Source organism: Lissotriton helveticus, chromosome 5_1 (genome assembly GCF_964261635.1).
Source record: "Lissotriton helveticus chromosome 5_1, aLisHel1.1, whole genome shotgun sequence".
NCBI lineage: Eukaryota > Metazoa > Chordata > Amphibia > Caudata > Salamandridae > Lissotriton > Lissotriton helveticus.
Genome location: NC_136065.1, coordinates 459703426 through 459724548, shown reverse-complemented (window position 1 = coordinate 459724548; position 21123 = coordinate 459703426). Strand labels below are relative to the sequence as shown.

The 21123-nt window shown below is 46.7% G+C and overlaps 1 protein-coding gene across 1 annotated transcript in view; it reads left to right on the top strand.

Moving 5' to 3' along the window:
• The window catches only part of DRGX (dorsal root ganglia homeobox), an 86259-nt gene that overhangs the window by 38827 nt on the left and 26309 nt on the right, over positions 1-21123 (top strand). The window contains exon 5 of the mRNA XM_078640976.1: positions 8771-8883. Coding sequence (XP_078497102.1) covers positions 8771-8883 — 113 coding nt within the window. The remainder of the gene's footprint in view (positions 1-8770; positions 8884-21123) is intronic.

Sequence of the window (21123 nt, the reverse complement as noted above, 5' to 3'; positions counted from 1 at the left end):
TGTAATTTTGCAATGCAACCTTTGTATTAATAGATCACATCACAAAATGTCCAGCAGCAGTACGACCTGTCTCATGAATATTAACCAAACAGGTTGCAGGTGACACCAAGTCACTGCTACAAACACAGGGATGGTGGCCTGCAAGGAACAAATTAAATGAAATGAAAAACTATTTTTAGAGCAGCTCTTGTTTCTCAGAGGAATTGGTGCTGCAATAAAAAATGTTTAATCTGTGGAAACACATAAGTGGAACAGGCATTGGAAAATAGACTACTATTTGCCCCTAAGGTTGACTGACACAATTCGCAAAGGGGAAGTTGTCTAACAGACACAGAGTTGACTTTATGAATGGGTTTCATCCTCCGAGGAGAAGTCAGTAACAAATCAGTGGTTAGCAATCACAACTACAGTCTACAAACAATTGATCCATTTGGATATGATTCACAGGTTGCAGAGACCACCCCATTTTGTCAATTGGAAAGGCTTTACCAAATCTCTAAATAGTTATAACATTGCGAAATACCATTTTGTGATACCAAATCCTGTGATTTTGTACATTACAAAGTTTGTGACCATAACATAGTTTCATTCATCATGTTCTTGGTCTCTAATAAAATCCTATTTGATGTGGGGCTTTAAACTGTTAGTGAGTGCAAGTTCTTCAGTGCCTAAGGATTGTTGGGGTTTGTCCTGACTGTGTCTTGTATGGATAATGCTGTTTTCTTGGCAGACAGTCACTTGCTTATCATTGTTAGGATTTGGGGGGGTCAGGTAGGGATATTGAACTCAGGCCTAACCATGTCCCATTTTCTTAATGTAACTTTTTGTTCTAACAACATATTATACTTATTAGAATTGCTTTTTAGGTGATAGACTTCCATTATTGGATTGGGGGCTTACAGCGTACAATATTTTATGTGCCTTGCTGTGGTTTGGACATGTCTTCTGGTTGTTAGCTTTGTACTGGCTGTGTCTCCTGGTACCTTTGTAGCTCTGTGATCTGGAATGACAATAGTTAATACTTTTGTAACATGACCTGGTAGTTGGCCAGGTTGTTTGTTTTGGTATCTTAACTGGCAGGGTCTCAATATTGTTAGTGCTGTCATCGTCCACTGGTTGTACTGCTGGTATTGTCTGCTGGTTGTTATTGTTGCAGTGTAAGCATGCACCATAGTTTGATGTTTGTAGTATGTTTCCAGCTAGGTATGTGGATTGGCTGCTGTTTTCCCTCTATAAATATAAGATCATGATGTCAGAGGCCCAGTGGTTGCTTCTTAATGTGGGTATGATTGATGAGGGTACTGTTGATTGGTGTCCAGGCCCCCCTCTGGATTCCACTCTTACCCCTTCCCCTCCCCTCAAAAATCTAGGCTTTTACTTCGAGGTCGAGCTTCAGCTCTGCTAAAATTATTGTCACCTCAGCATGATTCTTTCATCGTAAGCATCTCTGTAAACCCTGCCCTACTAAAGTGGACGACGGAAGGCCCGAAGTGAAAGCCAAAGTGTCTAAGATTATAGTAACACCACCTATGTTGGCAGCGCAAGGTCTTTTTTTGAAATGTTTATCATTTATAATTATAATTTACCCACAATGGTCAGTTAGACTGGTTCTTGAGAGCCTGTGTCTATGCCGCTCATACTCTTCCTCTATGGGTTCCAGTTGAGTCTAGGTTCACTTACAAAGTTCTCTGTATTGTTCATAAATCAGCTTACCGCTTTGTCGCAGACTTTATATGACCTCATATCTAAAGGTACCCTGCACAGACCCTGCGATTTAGTGATGCCAGCCTCTTGTCTGCGCCCTTCTTTTGGAGACAGACAGAGCGCCCTTTTATTTTTCTGGCTTGGCATTGGTTGGATGGGGAAAGGGTAGCTCCCCTGCCTGACCAGACTGCTTTGCATGATGCTGGGTCCAACCTGAGGTGACTTGGTGGGCAAAAGAACGATGGGTTGGAATGCTACCCCGAGCGATTGCCAGTGGTTAGACTTATTGCAAGCATCCTCCCGTCTCCTTTTTGTGTGTTTTCACATCAAATAACCGACTTTGTGTGGCTAGAAGCTCTTCATTGTTCGCCTGAGCTAGTCTCAGACACTGATCTGATGCTGGTTGCACTCGTTGTGGTGGTTTGTTGTCATACATGCTACGGTTCTCGTGGAGCGCAGCACTTCCGGTTTACACCTGAAACACCCCCGGCGTCGCATTCTGGGCTCTGCACCCTCATCACAGGGCTACCCGGGCAGCTTATGCTATGCTTTTATGCACACACATTCCTATGTTTACAAGAGGAAGGCTGGACGACTAGGGTCAACCTCCGGCACGAGGTCCCTGCCCTCCCGCCTGTGCATTGGAAGTCACGTGGTCATTTCTCCCGCGCAGGCTGTCGCAAGTCGCACCCTGGGAATCCAGAGCACTGAGGAGAGATTCTGAAATAAATCAGTCTGGGGGTTGGGAGAGGCACAGCTGGCTGTGGTTGGATCACGTCCCGCACAACCACAGGAAGCTGGCGGGTCCCTTCCATGTGGGGCAGATGCGGTTCACACAGCTAGCACCGGAGGGTGGTGTGCGCGCTTTGGTTGAGACAGCAGGCGGTCTGTGAGATCTGCCTGAAGCCGGCTGGAATAAAGGCGGGGACAGAGCTCGGTCCTGCAGTGAAATAAATAGGCAAACCTACTATTGCCTCTGGGTTAGAGAACAAACTGCACATCCAGGGCCTACAACGGAGAAGGTGCACACACTGCCAGGCTGCAGAGGCCGACAGAGCTCTTTCACAAATGGTGTTCAATGTTGTGCTCCTGCAAGGGAGCCAGAAAGGAACAGCTGGTATTAAAGTGTGCTGGATGCACACTCTGGATACATGGCGAAGTGCACACTCTGGGTGCGTGACGGAGTGCACACTCTGGATGCATGGCGGAGTGCGCACTCTGGGTGCGTGGCGGAGTGCACACTCTGGGTGCGTGGCGGAGTGCACACTCTGGATACATGGTGGAGTGCACACTCTGGATACATGGTGGAGTGCACACTCTGGGTGCGTGGCGGAGTGCACACTCTGGGTGCGTGGCGGAGTGCACCCTGGGTGTGTGACGGACCGTACACAGGATGCATGCGGGGTGCACACTCCGGGTGCATGGCGGAGTGCACACTCTGGGTGACTGCACACTCTGGGTGCATTGCGGCAAGGTGGAGTGCACACTCTGGATGCATGGTGGCGTGCACACTCTGGATGCATGGTGGAGTGCACACTTTGGGTGCGTAGTGGACTGCACACTCTGGGTGCATTGCGGCAAGGTGGACTGCACACTCTGGGTGCATTGCGTTAAGGTGAAATGCACACTCTGGATGCATGGCGGAGTGCACACTGGGTGCATTGCGTCAAGGTGGAATGCACACTCTGGGTGCATGGCGGAGTGCACACTGGGTGCGTGGCGGAGTGCACACTCTGGGTGAGTGGCGGAGTTCATGCTCTGGGTGCTTGGCGGAGTGTCCTCTCTGGGTGCATGGCGGAGTGCACACCCTGGGTGCGTGGCGGAGTGCACACCCTGGGTGCGTGGCGGAGTGCACACTCTGGGTGCATGGTGGAGTGCACACTCTGGGTGTGTGGTGAAGTGCGCACTCTGGGTGAGTGGCGGAGTTCATGCTCTGAGTGCATGGCGGAGTGTACGCTCTGGGTGCGTGGCGAAGTACACACTCTGGGTGCGGGGCGGAGTGCACACGGGGTGCATGGCGGGTGCACACTCTTGATGCATGTCAGAGTGCACACTCTGGGTGCGTTGCGGAGTGCACACTCTGGGTGCGTTGCGTAGTGCACCCTCTGGGTGAGTGGTGGAGTGCACACTCTGGGTGCGTGGCAGGGTGTACTCTCTGGGTGTGTGGCAGAGCACACACTCTGGATGCATGGCGGAGTGCACACTCTGGATGCATGGCTGAGTGCACACTCTGGATACATGGCAGATTGCACACTGGGTGCGTGGCGGAGTGTACACTCTGGATGCATGGCAGAGTGCACACTCTGGGTGCGTGGCAGAGTGCACACTCTGGGTGCATGGCAGAGTGCACACTCTGGTTGCGTGGCAGAGTGCACACTCTGGGTGCGTTGCGGCAAGGTGGCGTGCACACTGGGTGCTTGGCAGAGTGCACACTCTGGATGCTTGGCAAAGTGCACACTCTGGGTACGTGGCAGAGTGCACACTGGGTACGTGGCAGAGTGCACACTGGGTACGTGGCAGAGTGCACACTCTGGGTGCATGGCGGAATGCACACTCTGGGTGTGTGGCGGAGTGCACACTCTAGATGCCTGGCGGAGTGCACACAGGGTGCATGGCAGAGTGCACAATGGGTGCGTGGCGGAGTGCACAATGGGTGCGTGGTGGAGTGCATTCTCTGGATGCATGGCGAAGTGCACACACTCGGTGCGTGGCGGAGTGCACACTCTGGGTGCGTGGCAGAGTGCCCACTCTGGGTGCGTGGCAGAGTGCCCATGCTGGGTGCGTGACAGAGTGCCCTCTCTGGGTGCGTGGCAGAGTGCCCACTCTGGGTGCATGGCGGAGTGCCCACTCTGGATGCGTGGCGTAATGTACACTCTGGATGCATGGCGGAGCGCACACTGGGTGCGTGGCAGAGTGCCCTCTATGTGTGCGTGGCGGAGTACTCACTCTGGGTGCGTGACAGTTTGCTCACTCTGGGTGCGTGGCGGAGGGCACACTCTGGGTGCGTGGCGGAGTGCGCACTCTGGGTGTGTGGTGGAGTGCGCACTCTGGGTGAGTGGCGGAGTTCATGCTCTGGGTGCATGGCGGAGTGTACGCTCTGGGTGCGTGGCGAAGTACACACTCTGGGTGCGGGGCGGAGTGCACACGGGGTGCATGGCGGGTGCACACTCTTGATGCATGTCGGAGTGCACACTCTGGGTGCGTTGCGGAGTGCACCCTCTGGGTGCGTGGTGGAGTGCACACTCTGGGTGCATGGCGGAGTGCACACTCTGGATGCATGGCTGAGTGCACACTCTGGATACATGGCAGATTGCACACTGGGTGTATGGTGGAGTGCACACTGGGTGCGTTGCGGCAAGGTGGCGTGCACACTGGGTGCTTGGCAGAGTGCACACTCTGGGTGCTTGGCAAAGTGCACACTCTGGGTACGTGGCAGAGTGCAAACTGGGTACGTGGCGGAGTGCACAATGGGTGCGTGGTGGAGTGCATTCTCTGGATGCATGGCGAAGTGCACACACTCGGTGCGTGGCGGAGTGCACACTCTTGGTGTGTGGCAGCATGGCGGAGTGCACACTGGATGCACGGCGGAGTGCACACTGGATGCATGGTGGAGTGCACACTCTGGGTGCGCGGCGGAGTGCCCACTCAGGGTGCGTGGCAGAGTGCCCACTCAGGGTGCGTGGCAGAGTGCCCACTCAGGGTGCGTGACGGAGTGCCCACGCTGGGTGCATGACAGAGTGCCCACTCTGGGTGCGTGGCAGAGTGCCCACTCTGGGTGCGTGGCGGAGTGCCCACTCTGGGTGCGTGGCGGAGTGCCCACTCTGGGTGCATGGCGGAGTGCCCACTCTGGGTGCGTGGCGTAGTGTACACTCTGGATGCATGGCGGAGTGCACACTGGGTCCGTGGCGGAGTGCCCTCTCTGTGTGCGTGGCGGAGTGCTCACTCTGAGTGCGTGACAGGGTGCTCACCCTGGGTGCGTGGTGGAGTGCAAACTCTGGGTGCATGGCGGAGTGCCCACTCTGGGTGCGTGGCGTAGTGTACACTCTGGATGCATGGCGGAGTGCACACTGGGTCCGTGGCGGAGTGCCCTCTCTGTGTGCGTGGCGGAGTGCTCACTCTGAGTGCGTGACAGGGTGCTCACCCTGGGTGCGTGGTGGAGTGCAAACTCTGGGTGCGTGGCGGAGTGCACACTCTGGGTGCGTGGCGGAGAGCACACTCTGAATCACACTGAGGGAAAGCCCCATTGCCTCTCAGCCATCCACACAATAGTCTGTGCTTATGTCACTTTCAGGTGCCCATGATTCACCCGCCTAGTTTGCCACTGGAATGTCAAGGAGACCAATACATGCCAACAGACACAAGACAGAAAATAAAACATCAAAGAGTGGGTGGAATTGAACATAGGTGGCTTCTTGAGATATTCACAATGAACCCTTGCAAGTCTGGCGCAGTGCTGAGTGCGCATGTGCACTTGAGGTGCACCCAGTCGCATTTCGCTATATGCATATGGTCTGTTGGGATAAAAGCATACCGTCTTGGAATGAGCTCGCTACCTCTTGAGATGGACATGCTCTTGCGATGTGCTCACCGCCTCATGGGACGTGCATGTGGCTTGTTGCGATATTCTTGTGATGTTCACCCCAAATCTCCAGTCTCTGAGATTCATACTGTTTCTTCTGAATCCCAGCGCGTCACGTGTAACGCACTCTTTGTCTTTTGTGATCTGGTCAAACCCCCCCATGTAAACTTTCAAATAATCCATGGCGTGTTTGCGAGACTCTCATGACCTCTCCTGATATGCTCACTACCTCTTGTGAAGTGCTTGCTCTCTCTTGTGTTGTGCAAGAGGCCTCTTCTAATGTCCTTGTGAGGTTCATGAGATCTCTGATGTCATCAGTGCTTCTTGTGTTGTGCTTGAGCCTCTTGTGTTGTGATTATACTCCTCTTTTGACGTGCTCATTGTATCTTGTGATATGCACATACCCCTTGTGATAAACTCACAGCCTCTTGTGATCTAGCTATGTCTCTCTACTGAACCACCTATTGTGACATCACCACAGTCTCTAATGATAAGCTGCCTTGATTCTTTGAGACTCTTATATGCAATTTGTCTCTTTGGATGAACTATCTCACTTCTGTAATTTGCATACGCCCCCTTAAGAGAGCCACAAGCTATCTTGTGAAAACAGTGAGATGCCCATTTTCTCTTGTGTTTTGCAGCTAGTCTACCCTCATGTTCTCTCTGCCTCCATATTGAGCACATTCTGTGGGTTTGGAGATCACAGTGACATTTCAAGCTGCCAAATCTTCCAACAGTAATGCGTCTACCCTGAGAAAACTGCAACGACATATCTCACAATCAGCATAGACTGATTCTGCCTTTATCCAATCATTTTATCTCAGTAGTCAGAGCTTGCACTGGAAATCCAGCATAGGGACAGATTCACACCTCGTCTTCTCATTGGGCTTTCACAGATTTATGTATGAATCCCTCTAGGGCCATATCACAGAAACACCTTGGAGCAAGTCCATCAAAAAAGACGTATTGAGTGGTTTCACATCATTCAAAATGGTTCTGCAAGAATAATCACAAGATCTTGTCATTGGACTTCAATTTTGCAGTTGCCTGCTCATTCAGAAAACACGTCAACATTTTCCATGTCACATGCAGAAAGGGGCCCCTCTATACACCCCCACTCCAAAAAGAGCACGCTCTGATTCACTCCCCCCACTCTAGCCACCATCCAGTCAGACATCTCTGGTGCTATGCAACAAAATGTTGCCACATATGGAGAGGATGTGGCCTAATGGCTAGAGCGTCGACCTTGATGCTGGAGAACCGGTTTGAGTCTCGACTGGTACGCTCAACACCCAGTGATTCTGAGCAAATCACTTAATCTCCTCTGTCCAACCCAAAAAAGTGTCTGTAACGCAAATGGTGCTCATGTCCGCACTATATAAAACTCTGGAAAAATAAATACTTATATATAAGGAGAATATGCCTTTCCCGCTAAGGAGTCATGTCATGGAACCTCACACTCACCTCTGTCCAGTGACGGCTTTTCTGCAGGTCTTTCCAATCTTGCTGTGTTAACCTCTCTTCTCTCAATCCTTCCTAGCCTGATCCCCTTTCACCCCCGGTTATGGCTACCACTACTGAAAGCCTGCTGTGTGTAGCTGTTTTCCCAGTTTTTGTGGATGGGCCCTAATTATGCATCTTTTAAAGCTGCGATGGATGGATGGATTGATGGATGGATGAAACGATTGATCAATATGAACTTGACTTGTTCGACTGAAGCTCCAGAGGAGCCTGAGTAAATTGTTTGCTGAATATATATCTTGATGACCAGGGTTAGTGTTTAAGGTAGCTTGGCTTTAGTTTGACATGCATTCAGATAGGGTGTCTTTGCAGGGTTTGGAAGGACTTTCCTTATCAATGCTTGCGTTGAAGGCAAAATAATCAAATACTTTTATGGTGAAATACTTTGGAGCTTCCTCAACAGCCATGTCGACCTAATTCCAGGATTTACGTATACCTTCATTCTAAACCCAGCAGAAGTCCAAGAGAGTCTCTAGAAATGTGCTGGGTGTATCGGTTGATCTGAGGGAGGGAAGGCAGAAGCTCAGAGGGCCACTATGCATATCAGCCTTGCCACTGTGAATTGCGGGCTCCGAAAAGGCAAGAGAATTATAGTTCTTAGATAGATCTCCCGAAGATCATCCATTATGTTGCTCATTTGGCTAAGGGGGCATATCATACGTGTCAGAAGCCAATAGAGACGGAGGTGGGTGGATTTCCAGCACAATCCCCAGACCCACTGGGTAAACTATGAAGGGGTCCATGTTCTCTGTATCTGTCCAGACGCCATGTGGGTGAAAATAATGGCCACTGTACTCCCAAGGCAACATTCCACTTGATTGTGGCAGCCACTTTGTTTGTGTTACTCTATGTGTGGTGGTTGTGGTGATGTTGATAATGATGATGTGAGTTCCTGATTCTGTTGACTCCTGTTCTGCTCTCTGAAGCCAGGATTCTTCTCCATGAACTTTCCTGTTTCTATCCTAGTTTGAGCCGAGCCGTGGGACCCTCTGCCCCATTCTTCCCATCCTGCTTACCTGGAAGTCTCCTCAACACAGCGACCTACGCTCAGGCCTTATCTCACGTAGCATCTCTGAAAGGTAAGAACATCTGAGTGTTGGGCTACAGAGCACTGAGAGGGAAGCCATAGGAATGCGAGACAGGGGGACTGTTGAGCAGATGGGAGAGAATTTGGACGTATGCTGTGAAAGTAAATAAAATGTGAAATGGAGTGTAGTGTATTTTGAGAGAAAGCACTGCAGAGTAAATGGAGAGACACAGAAAAGAAACAGGTAGTAAGTGTTAGTATGATATAGAGTATTATTAGCATATATATATATATATATATATATATATATATATATATATATATATATATATATATAACAAATCTAAAAAGTTCATCCGCCACATCTCTTTCTTGGAACATTTCGTATTTTTTTGTTTTAGGGGGCTGGGAAAAGTGGGTACCAGAATGCATTTCTTCAATGCCATTTTGCATAGGAAAAGTAGACACAGCTACAGCCAAAACAGAAAAACAGAATTACACCAAATTTGGCAGAAAGCTAAATCTTGGTCCAGAAAGTATGCTTTTTGTGATTTTGTGTAGTATTCAAGAAATTAAGGTTAACAATGTATGTATATGTTATGCTGTGAATGCTCTGTGGATCCATTAGATCAAAATATAAGATCTGTTTGGCTGCCATTATATCAACAAAGATGTGGCAGAAGCCATTTTAGGACACTTGGACTTGGCCCCTGGCCTAGAAAAACAATAAAAAAACATATGGGTGGCAGTGTAGAGATACTCAGCACCCCTAGACCTGGTGGTGGTCGTAGAGAGCCTCCCCCGGGGGCAAAAAAGGTTTTTTGTTTTTCTTTTGTACTGGTACTGTGGCTCTGCGGAGGATCCACAGATCCATTGTGCATATTAAACAAAAAGTGGCGGGCACCCTCCCTTTTATAATAAGCCCCCACCCGAAGTGGGCCAGGACCCAGCTCATTTCTCCTTTGTTATTTGGGGAGGGGGCATGCAACCCCCTTCACGCGCCACGGGAGGCTCCAGTGGCCCCATCCCTGAGGCCAATACAATTAATAATGGGGTGGGGAGTGCACCTCTCTCATTGAGCCACTAGAGGCCCTGGTGACTCCATACCTCAGGGCCATTGGCTTCTTTTGGGGGAGGGGCCGTTGGGGCCCCCTTTGTGGCTGTGGATCACTCCTGGTTCCCCATCCCCTTGGGTCCAATACTGGTGCAGTGTCCTGGAGACTCCATCCCCTGGGACACTGTTGTTCCCTGCCCGGGAGAGTTCCGGTACAGAATAGGAACGTTATTCCCAGCCCTCTCTCTTGCAGGATGTCCGCTCTCTCCCACGCAGGAAACATAACTTTGTTTCCATCCGAACGGGAGCAGAGAAAAATCCTGCTCCCGTCCAGGCGGGAGCAAAGATAACAGACACAACCACAATAACTATTTGAACTGGGGGTCTAATACCTCTAAAAGCCTACAAGTGCTTGGATCTGCTACAAACAAAAGAGCAAGAACGGAAAGAAAAGGAAAAGAATGAAAGTAAAGAAGCGGTGAGGAGAAATTGAGTGAGTACTTAGTTTCCCATCAATTATCAGTGTGATCAGTCTTATCATTTATTTATTTATTTATTTATATTCTTATAACGCGCCTGAATCAGCCCCGAAGGGATATCTCTGCGCGTGGCTCCTGAGTAAGAGGGATAGATCATATTAGGGGAATGACAGAGGAAAAGATCAAATTAACCAGATGTAAATAGGAAAGTTTTTAATTCCTTCCTAAAAGAGAAAAGATTGGAAATTAGTCTCAGCTGTGTAGGTAGAGAGTTCCACAGCAGGGGGCCTTTTAGGGAGGGTGCTCGACCTCCCTGTCTAGCTCTGGTAACTTTTGGTATGTGTAGCAGCATAGTGTTGCTGGATCGCAGAGCACGTCCGGGAGAGTAAAGGAAAAAAATATCTTTTAAATATTTAGGACCAGACCCATAGATACACTTGTGCATAATGCAGCAGAGTTTAAAACTCACCCTCTGTCGCACTGGAAGCCAGTGAAGGTGGCAGAGGAGGGGACGGGAAGGGGTACGAGGGGGAGCATTCAGGATGAGTCTTGCCGCGGTGTTCTGCACCACCTGCAGTCTGCGTAGTTGTTCATGGTTGGCGGAGCTAAGGAGACTGTTGCAGTAGTCTACCCGCCCAAGAATCAGAGCCTGTACCAGCGTTTTCCTATGGATGTTCGGTAGGAAAGGGAAGATACGCCGTAAGAGACCAATTGTGCGGAAACACGTTCCCGCAACCTGACTGACATGATCTTTCATAATCAGATTTTGGTCCAGTCGTACCCCCAAATTTTTGATGGTCTGTTTAGGCGATGGGACAGGTCCTAACTCAAGTGGCCACCAATCCGGCGACCATAGCAGGGTGGCCCCTCCAAACAACATGACCTCTGTTTTGGTCACATTGCACTGGAGGAAGTTCTGGGCCATCCAACCAGCTACCGCCCTCATGCCATTTTGAAAGGATTGCATGACTGCAGGTGTGATGGTTTGAAAGGGAAACAACAGCTGAGTATCGTCAGCGTAGGAAATTGGTGAGAACCCATAGGATCTAATAATCTCGGCCAGAGGGGCCACATATACGTTAAATAACGTAGGGCTCAAGCATGAGCCCTGTGGCACACCTTTGGTAAGCTTCCTGCAGACAGATTTATGGGGGCCTAATTTGACACCCTGTTGTCTGCCTTCAAGAAAGCTTTCAAGCCATGCAAGAGCGGTCCCCCTTACTCCCGCTCCCTTCAGACGGTCGAGAAGAATTTCATGCGACACCGTATCGAAGGCAGCGGATAAGTCCAATAGCACCAGAATCACTGAGCTCCCCCTGTCCAGTGACATTCTGATGTTATCTGTCACTGACAGGAGGGCTGATTCGGTGCTATGGTTGGGCCTAAAACCAGATTGCGAGTGGTCTAGGCCACCCGCTGCCTCGATGTAATTCGACAGGTGTGCATTTACATGCTTCTCGACCATCTTGCTGTAATATGGCAGAAGGGAGATGGGACGGAGGTTGGGAAGTTCCGTCCACGGGAGAGCCGCATTCTTGCGAATAGGGTTCACCACTGCAATTTTCCATTCAGTTGGAACTTTCCCCTCTTTGAGAGACTGGTTAATTACATCCTGAATGTAGGGAGCTAACAGGGTAGGAAGGGAAGTTAAGATTTTAACGGGGATGAGATCATCCGGTGAACCAGATTTTATTTGGGTCATTATGGTGTGGAGTTCATCAATGTTAACAGGAGGAAATGTGGTTAATGTAAGGTTGGCATTTCTGCTGGGGGAGGAAACATTCATAGTGGCACTATTTAGTTGGGATACTAGAATTTTTTCATGGATGGTCTCTATTTTGTTTTCAAAATATAATGAGACTTCATCACATAGACTTTGTGAAAAGTCATCAGGGCTTATGCAAGCCACAGGTTTTACAAATGTTTCCAGAATCCTGTACAGTTCTTTCGGAGAATTTCCGGCTTCCACGAGCTGTTGGGCAATATTATTTTTGCGTGCAGCTTTGATGTGTTTATAGTAATTGGTTTGAGCTGCTCGATGTGCCTTATTGTTCTCCTCCGTATGTGATCGCCGCCATCTCTTTTCTATCCTCCTACATTCTTGTTTCTCTTTCCTGAGAGCCTCAGTGTACCATTTTTCTTGTTTGGCCACAGGTAGTTGTCTAAAAGTTTTCAAAGGGGCGATTTTGTCTATGGCCACAGTTAGAGAATGCTGAAACATAGTTAACTTATGTTCTACATCCTCAGTATCTCTGATCTCAGGTTTTTTCCACACCTTTTCTAGCGACTCTAGCGTAAGTTTCTGCCACTGTCTACGTATAGTGGGGGGTAAAAAAGTCTTCTGAGGACCATTGTTAACTTTAAAAATAGTAAAGTGTAATAAAAAGTGATCTGACCAATTGACTTTAGTGGGTTTGTAACACAAAATATTATCAAAATTAGTGTATATCAAATCAATACAGTGTCCACCTTCATGAGTGGGATCCTGATTCCTTTGTGTGAGACCAATGGTAGCCATATCAATAAACAAACCATTAGTCCCAATGGAGTCAGGTTGGTCAGTATGAATATTAAAATCTCCGAGGAGAAGAAAGTCTTCGTTGGCCCGTATATAGGGGCCTAACATCTCTAAGAGAGATGTAGAGAAGCTGGGACATGGAGAAGGTGGTCTATAAACAAGAGCACCTTTACTGGTCTTTCTGTTAGGGAGGGTAATTCTAAAGATCATGATTTCCATTTCCTTGCTACATTGTTTATCTAAAATGTCTAGTTTAAGAGAATCTTTATAGATTATAGCGATGCCACCGCCAGTTTTATCAAGGCGGTCAGAATGTTGAAGTTTGTAACCCATAGGCACTCCTACATTAATGGCAGATACTGTATGTGGCTTTAGCCAAGTTTCCGTAATGAAACAGAGATCTGGGGTCAAAGAGTGTATTAGGTCCCAGATCTCAATTTGGTGCTTGGGCATCGAACGAACATTAATAAGAATGCAATGCAAATCATGTGGTGACTTAATTGGTTCTTGGAAATCAGGAAATTGCATTGAAGAAAAATGAAATTTTTTGCATGAGAATGGACCTCCAAAACACGGTCTATTATTCTCTGGATAGCATGGGGAGGAGAATTGCCTTAATGTTTTCAGCTGCAAAGCCTCATACCTGATATGGATGTTAGCACTAAGAGCCGGCATGATGTAAAATTACCGCCCCGGCGCCCCGTCCTGTCGCGGACGGGCGCAGACGGGCAGCTCTTTGGCTGGTCTTCGGCTGTGATGAGGCTGCGCGCAAACGCTGCGCGCTTCCTGTGAGGTTCCTGTGGTTATCTAGACAAAAGATGGTATGTCCCTTGATCATCGGGACAACCTTCCCAGAAAGTTCGCTCAGTAGAAGCCAGGATAGAGAGCATGGAGACAGGTTATGACCCCTTCAATTCAATGACCACTTGGAAAAAGCAGTGCAAAAAATAAAAGTGAGTGATGTTAAAATAGATTGATGAGGAGAAAAACAGAAATTTTATTAAGAATATCACCTCATCCTCTAGATTAAAAAAATTGAACAGTGCAAAAAGCAATATTAACAAATAACTGCTAGTTCTTTAAGGCCAACTTGTTTCAGCCAATGGGGTAAAAATCCCCCAGGCTTTCGTCGGGACCTCTGTTCTCAAAGTTTGCTACTGCATAAAAAGTGAAAAAATAATGTAATTCTAATTGTAAACAGTTGGAATTAATACAACCTGTTTATACAATTCCTCCGCTTCAAGGGATGCGACCAGCATCCGTCTTGATCGGGGACTGGACCTCACCTCACCTGGACCACGCTCAGGACATGGCTTTCTTGAAAATGAGAGTCTGTTGTGCTGTGTGTTTCAGTAATTTTGGATGCGCTAGTAGTGAGTGGGAGGAGTGTGTGTCCTATTGATTGTGTGTGATGCTTGCTGTATTGCAAAAACTCAATTTGTTTACTGGAGGATTAGTGGGCACCTACTGAATGGCATGATTATCAGTGTTGACTTCCAATGACCGGAGTGTGTTTTTGTGAGAACCCGTGAGAGGTGAAATGAAGTCCTGGACTTTTCCTTTTGGCTTGCCCTTTGATACCTCTCTCAATGCCCTGGCAATTCCTGGTCTCAGAAGCCATGAAGGTAGCATAAAGGCCAGAAAGGAAAGGGGGCTCCAAGAGAAAGCCCTCTATAGTCTCTAAGGCATTCAGTCCTTTCTTCTCCCTTAGGTCCAAGTTACAAATAAGAGGCTGTTAAGGTGCTAAAGATGGGACTAGAGGTCAACACTTTGATGTTATTAGTGATCAAAGAGTGTGCAATGTCCCTTCCACTGCCAGTGCATTTAGGGAGAATCTACATTCAAGGACATTGCGATTGGCTGTGCCCTTATCCTGCTGGGCTCAGCTGTGTCCAGTTAATACCAAGGGCAGGTTTATTGGGTGCATATATGGGTGAACTGCATGAACAGGGAACGTGAGCTGCGAGGTTGCATCGTTGGCCATAAAGAGCAAAAATCAGCATTTTTTCCGTTTTTAATTCTTATGGTAATGTTGCTTAAACTAAAGTTTTTCAAAGCATATATCTTTCGAGTGACTGTAGGTTCTATAGTAGTATTTCGCTGGAATTATGCAAGACCATTAATTCATTATTTTCTTAATTCATAAAATTATATTTTTCCTTTGTATATCTCTTATGGTAATCCTGCTGTTTGTAAAGTGTAATACAATGTGCACCTGTTGTCATTAGTACTGCTCATTAATTAGGGGTGGGAAGAACTCGCAGAGTTTCACTTTGCGGAATTTTGCAGAGTTACATAAAAACTGTCCTGCATAGTTAGTGCTGCTCGCAGTGCAATTTAGCGCTGGTAGTGTGAGCAGCACTGAAAAAATCAGCAGCGCAAATGACACCATGCGTTGCTCAAGAGCTTTTGGCCATTAGAGTTGACATTCTGCAGCACACATAGAAAGAGGAAAACGCCTCCACTGATGGTTTTTGTGCAGGAAGGTGTCTCTTCCTGCAGAAAAACAATCATTCCAATAAAGCAACCACCATTGCACCATGATGCAAGGATGCCTAATTTGACGCAAGACAGCCATTTGTGTGCCAGCGCAGTGAAAGAGGACCGGAATGCGCTGTATCTCATAGATATGGCACATTCATGCCCTTTTCTAGTAACTGCATTGCCGTGTATAAAAAAACTTGTAAATTAGGCCCTTAGTTTTCCATCGGAATTAAGATGGCAGAGGGTGAAAAGTACAAGACTTCAAAATAGAAAAGAAAATCTCAAAAGCACTAAAATAACATGCCTGGTGTGCCTGAAAAAAACAAATAATTATGCTTCATAAAAACCTTAACTCTTCCTCACTAATCACAGGTGAATTAGAAGCATTGATTATCCAGGATAAGCTGAGAATTCGTGTAGCCGTAGCAAGTGTTTTTTTTACTAGAAAGAACGTCAGCCTATTTATTTCAGTACATATGGGACTTTTTATTTTTTAAAGTTGTAATCTGCGCTGGTGATTTTACGTCCATGGAAAACTTTAATATGCAAAAATAATCTATATTTTATATAGTGCTTGATACCTCTGGTTTTGTAATTCCCAGCATAGTAAATTGCAAGGGTCCTAGTTTCAGCTCAGAGATGCTCAATCATTTTAGCAGTTTCAGAAGGATGAAAGCTGAAATATTCTTGTTAGGAATCATCTCTTAATCCTACCTGTTACACGTAGCTGTCTTCGGAGGACATAAAATCAGTGCATAGCACCACACATGTACTTATGCATGTACTAATGCATTTTTTATCTGTGTGTAGTAGACTGATCAACAGAATATCATCTTGTAAACCCACTGTCTAGAAATATGTCTATAATGTATGCTTCATTTAGTTTTCATATATCAACAATTTTTAACAATTGACTCACAGCATTAAGAACACAAATAAACCCTCACTATAAAATACTTTGCAATTTTATATACATTTCATTTGCATTTTCTTGGAAAGGCAGAAGCTTTCTTAAAGAGTTTGTCATATTGATGCCTCTTGATCAGCGCGCTGTGGGAGCTTGCCTTTTCGGTTAGCACGGAGTGCTGTTAGACACCCTGCCATTTTGTGTGGACGGAGAGGAGGGATTTGATACCACCAGCTTTTGTGTCTGCCCTTCCGGTTTTACCCCTACATACAGACAGCAGCAACTAGCACAACACATTGTTTGTTATTATATTTACTACGATGCTCAGGGAGGTGTTAGGGTTTAGTGGCAATGCTGCCAACTTTAGAACCCTATAACCAGAGATCGAATCCCAGCCTCAGCACTTGCTTGAAAAACTTGTAAATCTGGGACATCTCCTAATGTCCCTGTTCCTAAAACGGTAAATATGTGTGATGTTATTGTATAATTCAAAAAGATAAAACCCCACTAGATGGACACATCCTTTTTATATCTCTCAACACCCCTGCCCCCCACTATGTGCGGTTCTCTGTTGTGCCGCAGGCTGTTTATGCTATATCAATACCAAAGCATGCACAAATGAAGTGAACAGGCCAAGAAAGCAGGGATGTGTGTCCATGTGAAACAGCAAACAAGAAGACGTTTGTTTATTTAAAAAAAAAGTCTCTCCAATGCACTAACCTGTATTTTTCCCTATACCTCTCTCAATATATCCCCTACCTTCACTTTCTGACTCATCTTAAAGTCATTCTACTACTGTGATCTCTAAAATAACCCTTTCTAGACTCTTCCCGCCCCTTTGACTCATCCTAAAACTCGTTTTACTACTATGATCTCCCTAATCCACTTCTTGAGATTCTTCCCTCTTCCATCTCTCCTTACACTTATCCGAAACCTCATTTTACTTCTATAATCTCTCAATAAACTCTTTCTAGACTCTGCCCTCTTCTATGCCCCATTATCCTTTTCAATCCAACTAACAGACTCACATGTCCACCATATTAACTCAATTTTCACTATACTAATCCATCATTCATCCTTTTTGGGTTCCGTAGTAGCGAGCTACTCACCGAAAAGTGCTTTGACACCTCATCAGGGGTAGTAAGTATTACATAAATACAATTACAATACAGTACAGTGGGTGTATTGTCTACAGGCAGGCCTGTGACTTTCTTGAATGGGCTGGCACTGCTGAGACAAGCTCTGGTGCTGCCTTTGAGAGAAGCAGGACAGGTTAGGCTTAAGATGCTAGCAGGAGCTTAATGACAGGATTAGGCAGATTCAGGTAGGGGTGTGCAGCACCGTCTTCCTGCAAAACTCCCCGTTAACTTTCTCCCTTCCTTATCAATGTCTAAAACTGTGGCAAAGCATAGGTTCTATGAGTTAGCACTGATCCCTGCATTCAACCTGAGTGCAACTACAAACATGCGATGAATGCATGTTCATCTGCAGTAATTTCGTGAATCTGCTTGTCCAGTGTTAAACCTTGGCACCTATGGTTACTTTTATCTTCTACTAGTTAAAACGAATAAAACAGAATTGATCCATAAATTAAGATTTGACGCGGAATAAGGGAAATTGAGACTGACAGTAGCAGTACTTGTCTCTGAGATACGCGGTGATGTGGAGACCATGGATTCAAATCCTGGCAAGGCCAACACAGCCTTCCAGTGTTCCGGGGTCAGTACATTGAGTACTATTAAAGTGGGTACTAGTAACATATGCTGTTTAGAGCGCTTTTAAAATGTAGAACCTCCAACTAAAAAAGGAGTTGTAAAAACGGGCAGAGCTCCTTTGGGAAGTTCATTTAGTTTTGTGTTTGAAACATAAGAACTATGCTGAGAAATGAGGCTACTTTTAGTATCTAAAGTATTTTAGTCCTGCTGAGAAGTGCCTTCAAAATGTAAGTAAAAGCATAGCAACCCCTCAGATAAGTATTATTACTGCTCCTCAGACAAGTACAAGTGGTGGTCACAAACGATTTTTTGAACAGAGGTTGGAGCTAAGATATGCAGAAGTTATCTGGGAGCTCTTTGTTGTACACTCCTTCTTTTCTCCTGTTGCTGCCTCTGGTTAGTTCTGTATATGTGTGATCTTTTACTGCTAATGTGGATCTGGGACCCCTGCCTTTCTATCATCATAGAATGGTAAGCCTTGAGGCCTGGGGGCTGATGCTGGCACCAACTGGCTCACACTAGGACTCGGGTAGGTGTGTTCGATAGTAATATCCTTTGAATGGTTGTTTTGGTAGGTGTCCTAGAACCTACCTCTGGATTTTCTGCATTGAGATCAGCCTTTAAAAGTATCAGAGTGACAACATCCAGAATGGTATTTCAGGCACTTGCATGGCCGGCTTTAGTTGTATCTTCAACCTGCCAGTATCATACAATCACTGGATTTTAGTACTTGACAACATCTTTTATGGTGCAGATAGAGCAAACTTGAGCTCACTCATGCCTACTCTTGCCATTTCAAGGGCCCGAGGGCTGGATATATTCCACGCACATTAAAGCAGAAGACAATATAGCAGCTGAGTGCATGTCACCCACATTCCTTTATGGCCGAAGAGGTGCTTTCAAGATGGCCCCTGAAAGCCATTGTGCGGGAAGACTTGGTATCAAAGTGTGTTATTCCCCTTCCATTCTAAATGAGCAGTGCAGAGCTGGGGACTAGAATAGACATTGCCTAAATTTACCATTCCACTTGGTGGCACTTCCCTCCAAACCAGAGACTCTAAGTTGGTGGCATAACCTCTGGTAGTGGGCAGTGCCCCGCAGAACACAAAATAAATCCCGCTCACTCCAACTAATTATGAAAATTTATAAAATTGTGTACAGAAAACACAATCTGAATTAACCACACAGCAACTATAAACCACTATAAACAAACAGATATTAACGAATTTGTGCACTAATACGCTCCAGGCCAGTCATTTGCTGTGGATCCTTCAGGAAGGGGTGCTTCATTACTCCCCGGGACCTTGAATTAAATTCAGACACAACGGACTACGTCTCCACAAAGCTGCAAATTATTAATTCAACCCTGGCTTAATACTTCCCAGTTTACTGCACATAGTAAATAGCCATTCAACAGATGCGGTCAGAAGTAGACCGCCGAGCCCTTCACGCCGGCACTGTGCTCCTACAGTCTGCCTTCCACGCTATAATTAAGGCACGATCAACCCCGACCCGCAAGTGGCTTTGGTTAAACTCCAGATTAAGTTTGTACATACATGCCCCTGCACTACTTCCGGCTGGAAGAAGTCCTGTTTCTGCGCCTTGATCGAGGCTTCATCAATTGGTACTGCCTACCCACCCAAGCGGTATCTCTTGAATCCCTGAGGAGACCACAATTACAACCCCTCCTGGGCCAGTGCCATCCTCACAACACTTTGAGATTTCAGACTTCACACTATATGTCCTGATGATGATCTTAAGTCTCTAAGATCGAAATGCCGTCGACCCCTACAACAGGAACTCCCTCTATTGTATATACTCACGTGGAGTTCCAATGTTTGTTGTCGATGCGATGTTATGTTTTTAATCCACTATCACCTTGTCACATCACGCCCACTTTCACTTTGTGTGAGCACCTGAATATTACTTAGAGTACCAAGTTAAACCTGTGTAATATAAAATGCCTATTTTTAACACAACATATGTTCCCTTACTTTTGTGTTCCCAGTATGATTAATTGCCCAGTTTAACCTTGAATCCCAGTGTCCCATTTGGGGCTCTCACTTTTTGCTCTGGACCCATTGTGGCCAACATTGAACCATTGTTTTTCCTAAACATATGTCAACCCCAGATTCACATACCGGGGTACCCTTGTTCTCCCATACTGCCACTAATATAACTTGGCATGACCGGGGGAGGGGGAAGGGGGAATGTGGGGGTGTGGAGGCTTGATTTATGCCCAAGACCTCATAGGAGAAAAAGAGTTCTCTAGAAAGGGCCAGGTTACTCAGAAGGGGCACGGCCATTGGATATGAACAGCCAGCTGTGGCACGTGCAGGTAAGAGCGGTGGGGCAGGATAGGGGGATTTTGACGGATGATGAAGATAAAATTCAATAATTAATTTTCTCTCCTCATCGTCTGTCAAAATTACCCCCCACCTGGCCCCACCACTCTTACCTGCACAGGCCGCGGCTGTGAACAGCCGTAAGCCCAGAGCATACCGTTGAAATCTGAATTACAGTAGCACAAGGACCTCTATTTGCTGACTTGACGTTAATGTGTCTGTACCCTCTGTGCATCTTTAACCGCATGCGTGCGGGCGGAATTCCGCTCGCACGCTGAGATTTTTAAAAACGCACTTTACATGACGAGCTGGGCTCGTCATGAGCGTGCGAGGAGGCTACCACATGACGAGCCCAGCTCGTCATGAGCGTCGAAGGGGTTAAAGAAGTAGCCTTAAGTTACCTCTGCTGTATAGGTACTTTCTCCCGGGATACTGACCACACAGAAAGGGTAATCTATCCTTTGCATTGATCTTTAAAAAGATGTGGGGCTGAAGAAGGTCAATGGCAGACATCCACTGTCTCCTTCGTATATTGGACCATGTGCATAGGCACCTGTGGCTGGCCAGTGGTTTCCTTCAGACCACTCAAAGGATTGGCTCCCTTGCTTGTATTCGAAATAAGAATGTGAACGGAGATTAATTCTTACTCGAGTGAGCCTGCCTCGCAAGAACCTCCAGCTAGATCCAGAGGGGAAATAGCCTTTACAACGTGGTTTTTACCACGTTGTACATACATTTTTTAGCATACATGTTTCTAGAATGCATACGCTTTTACAATGTATGCCTTTAC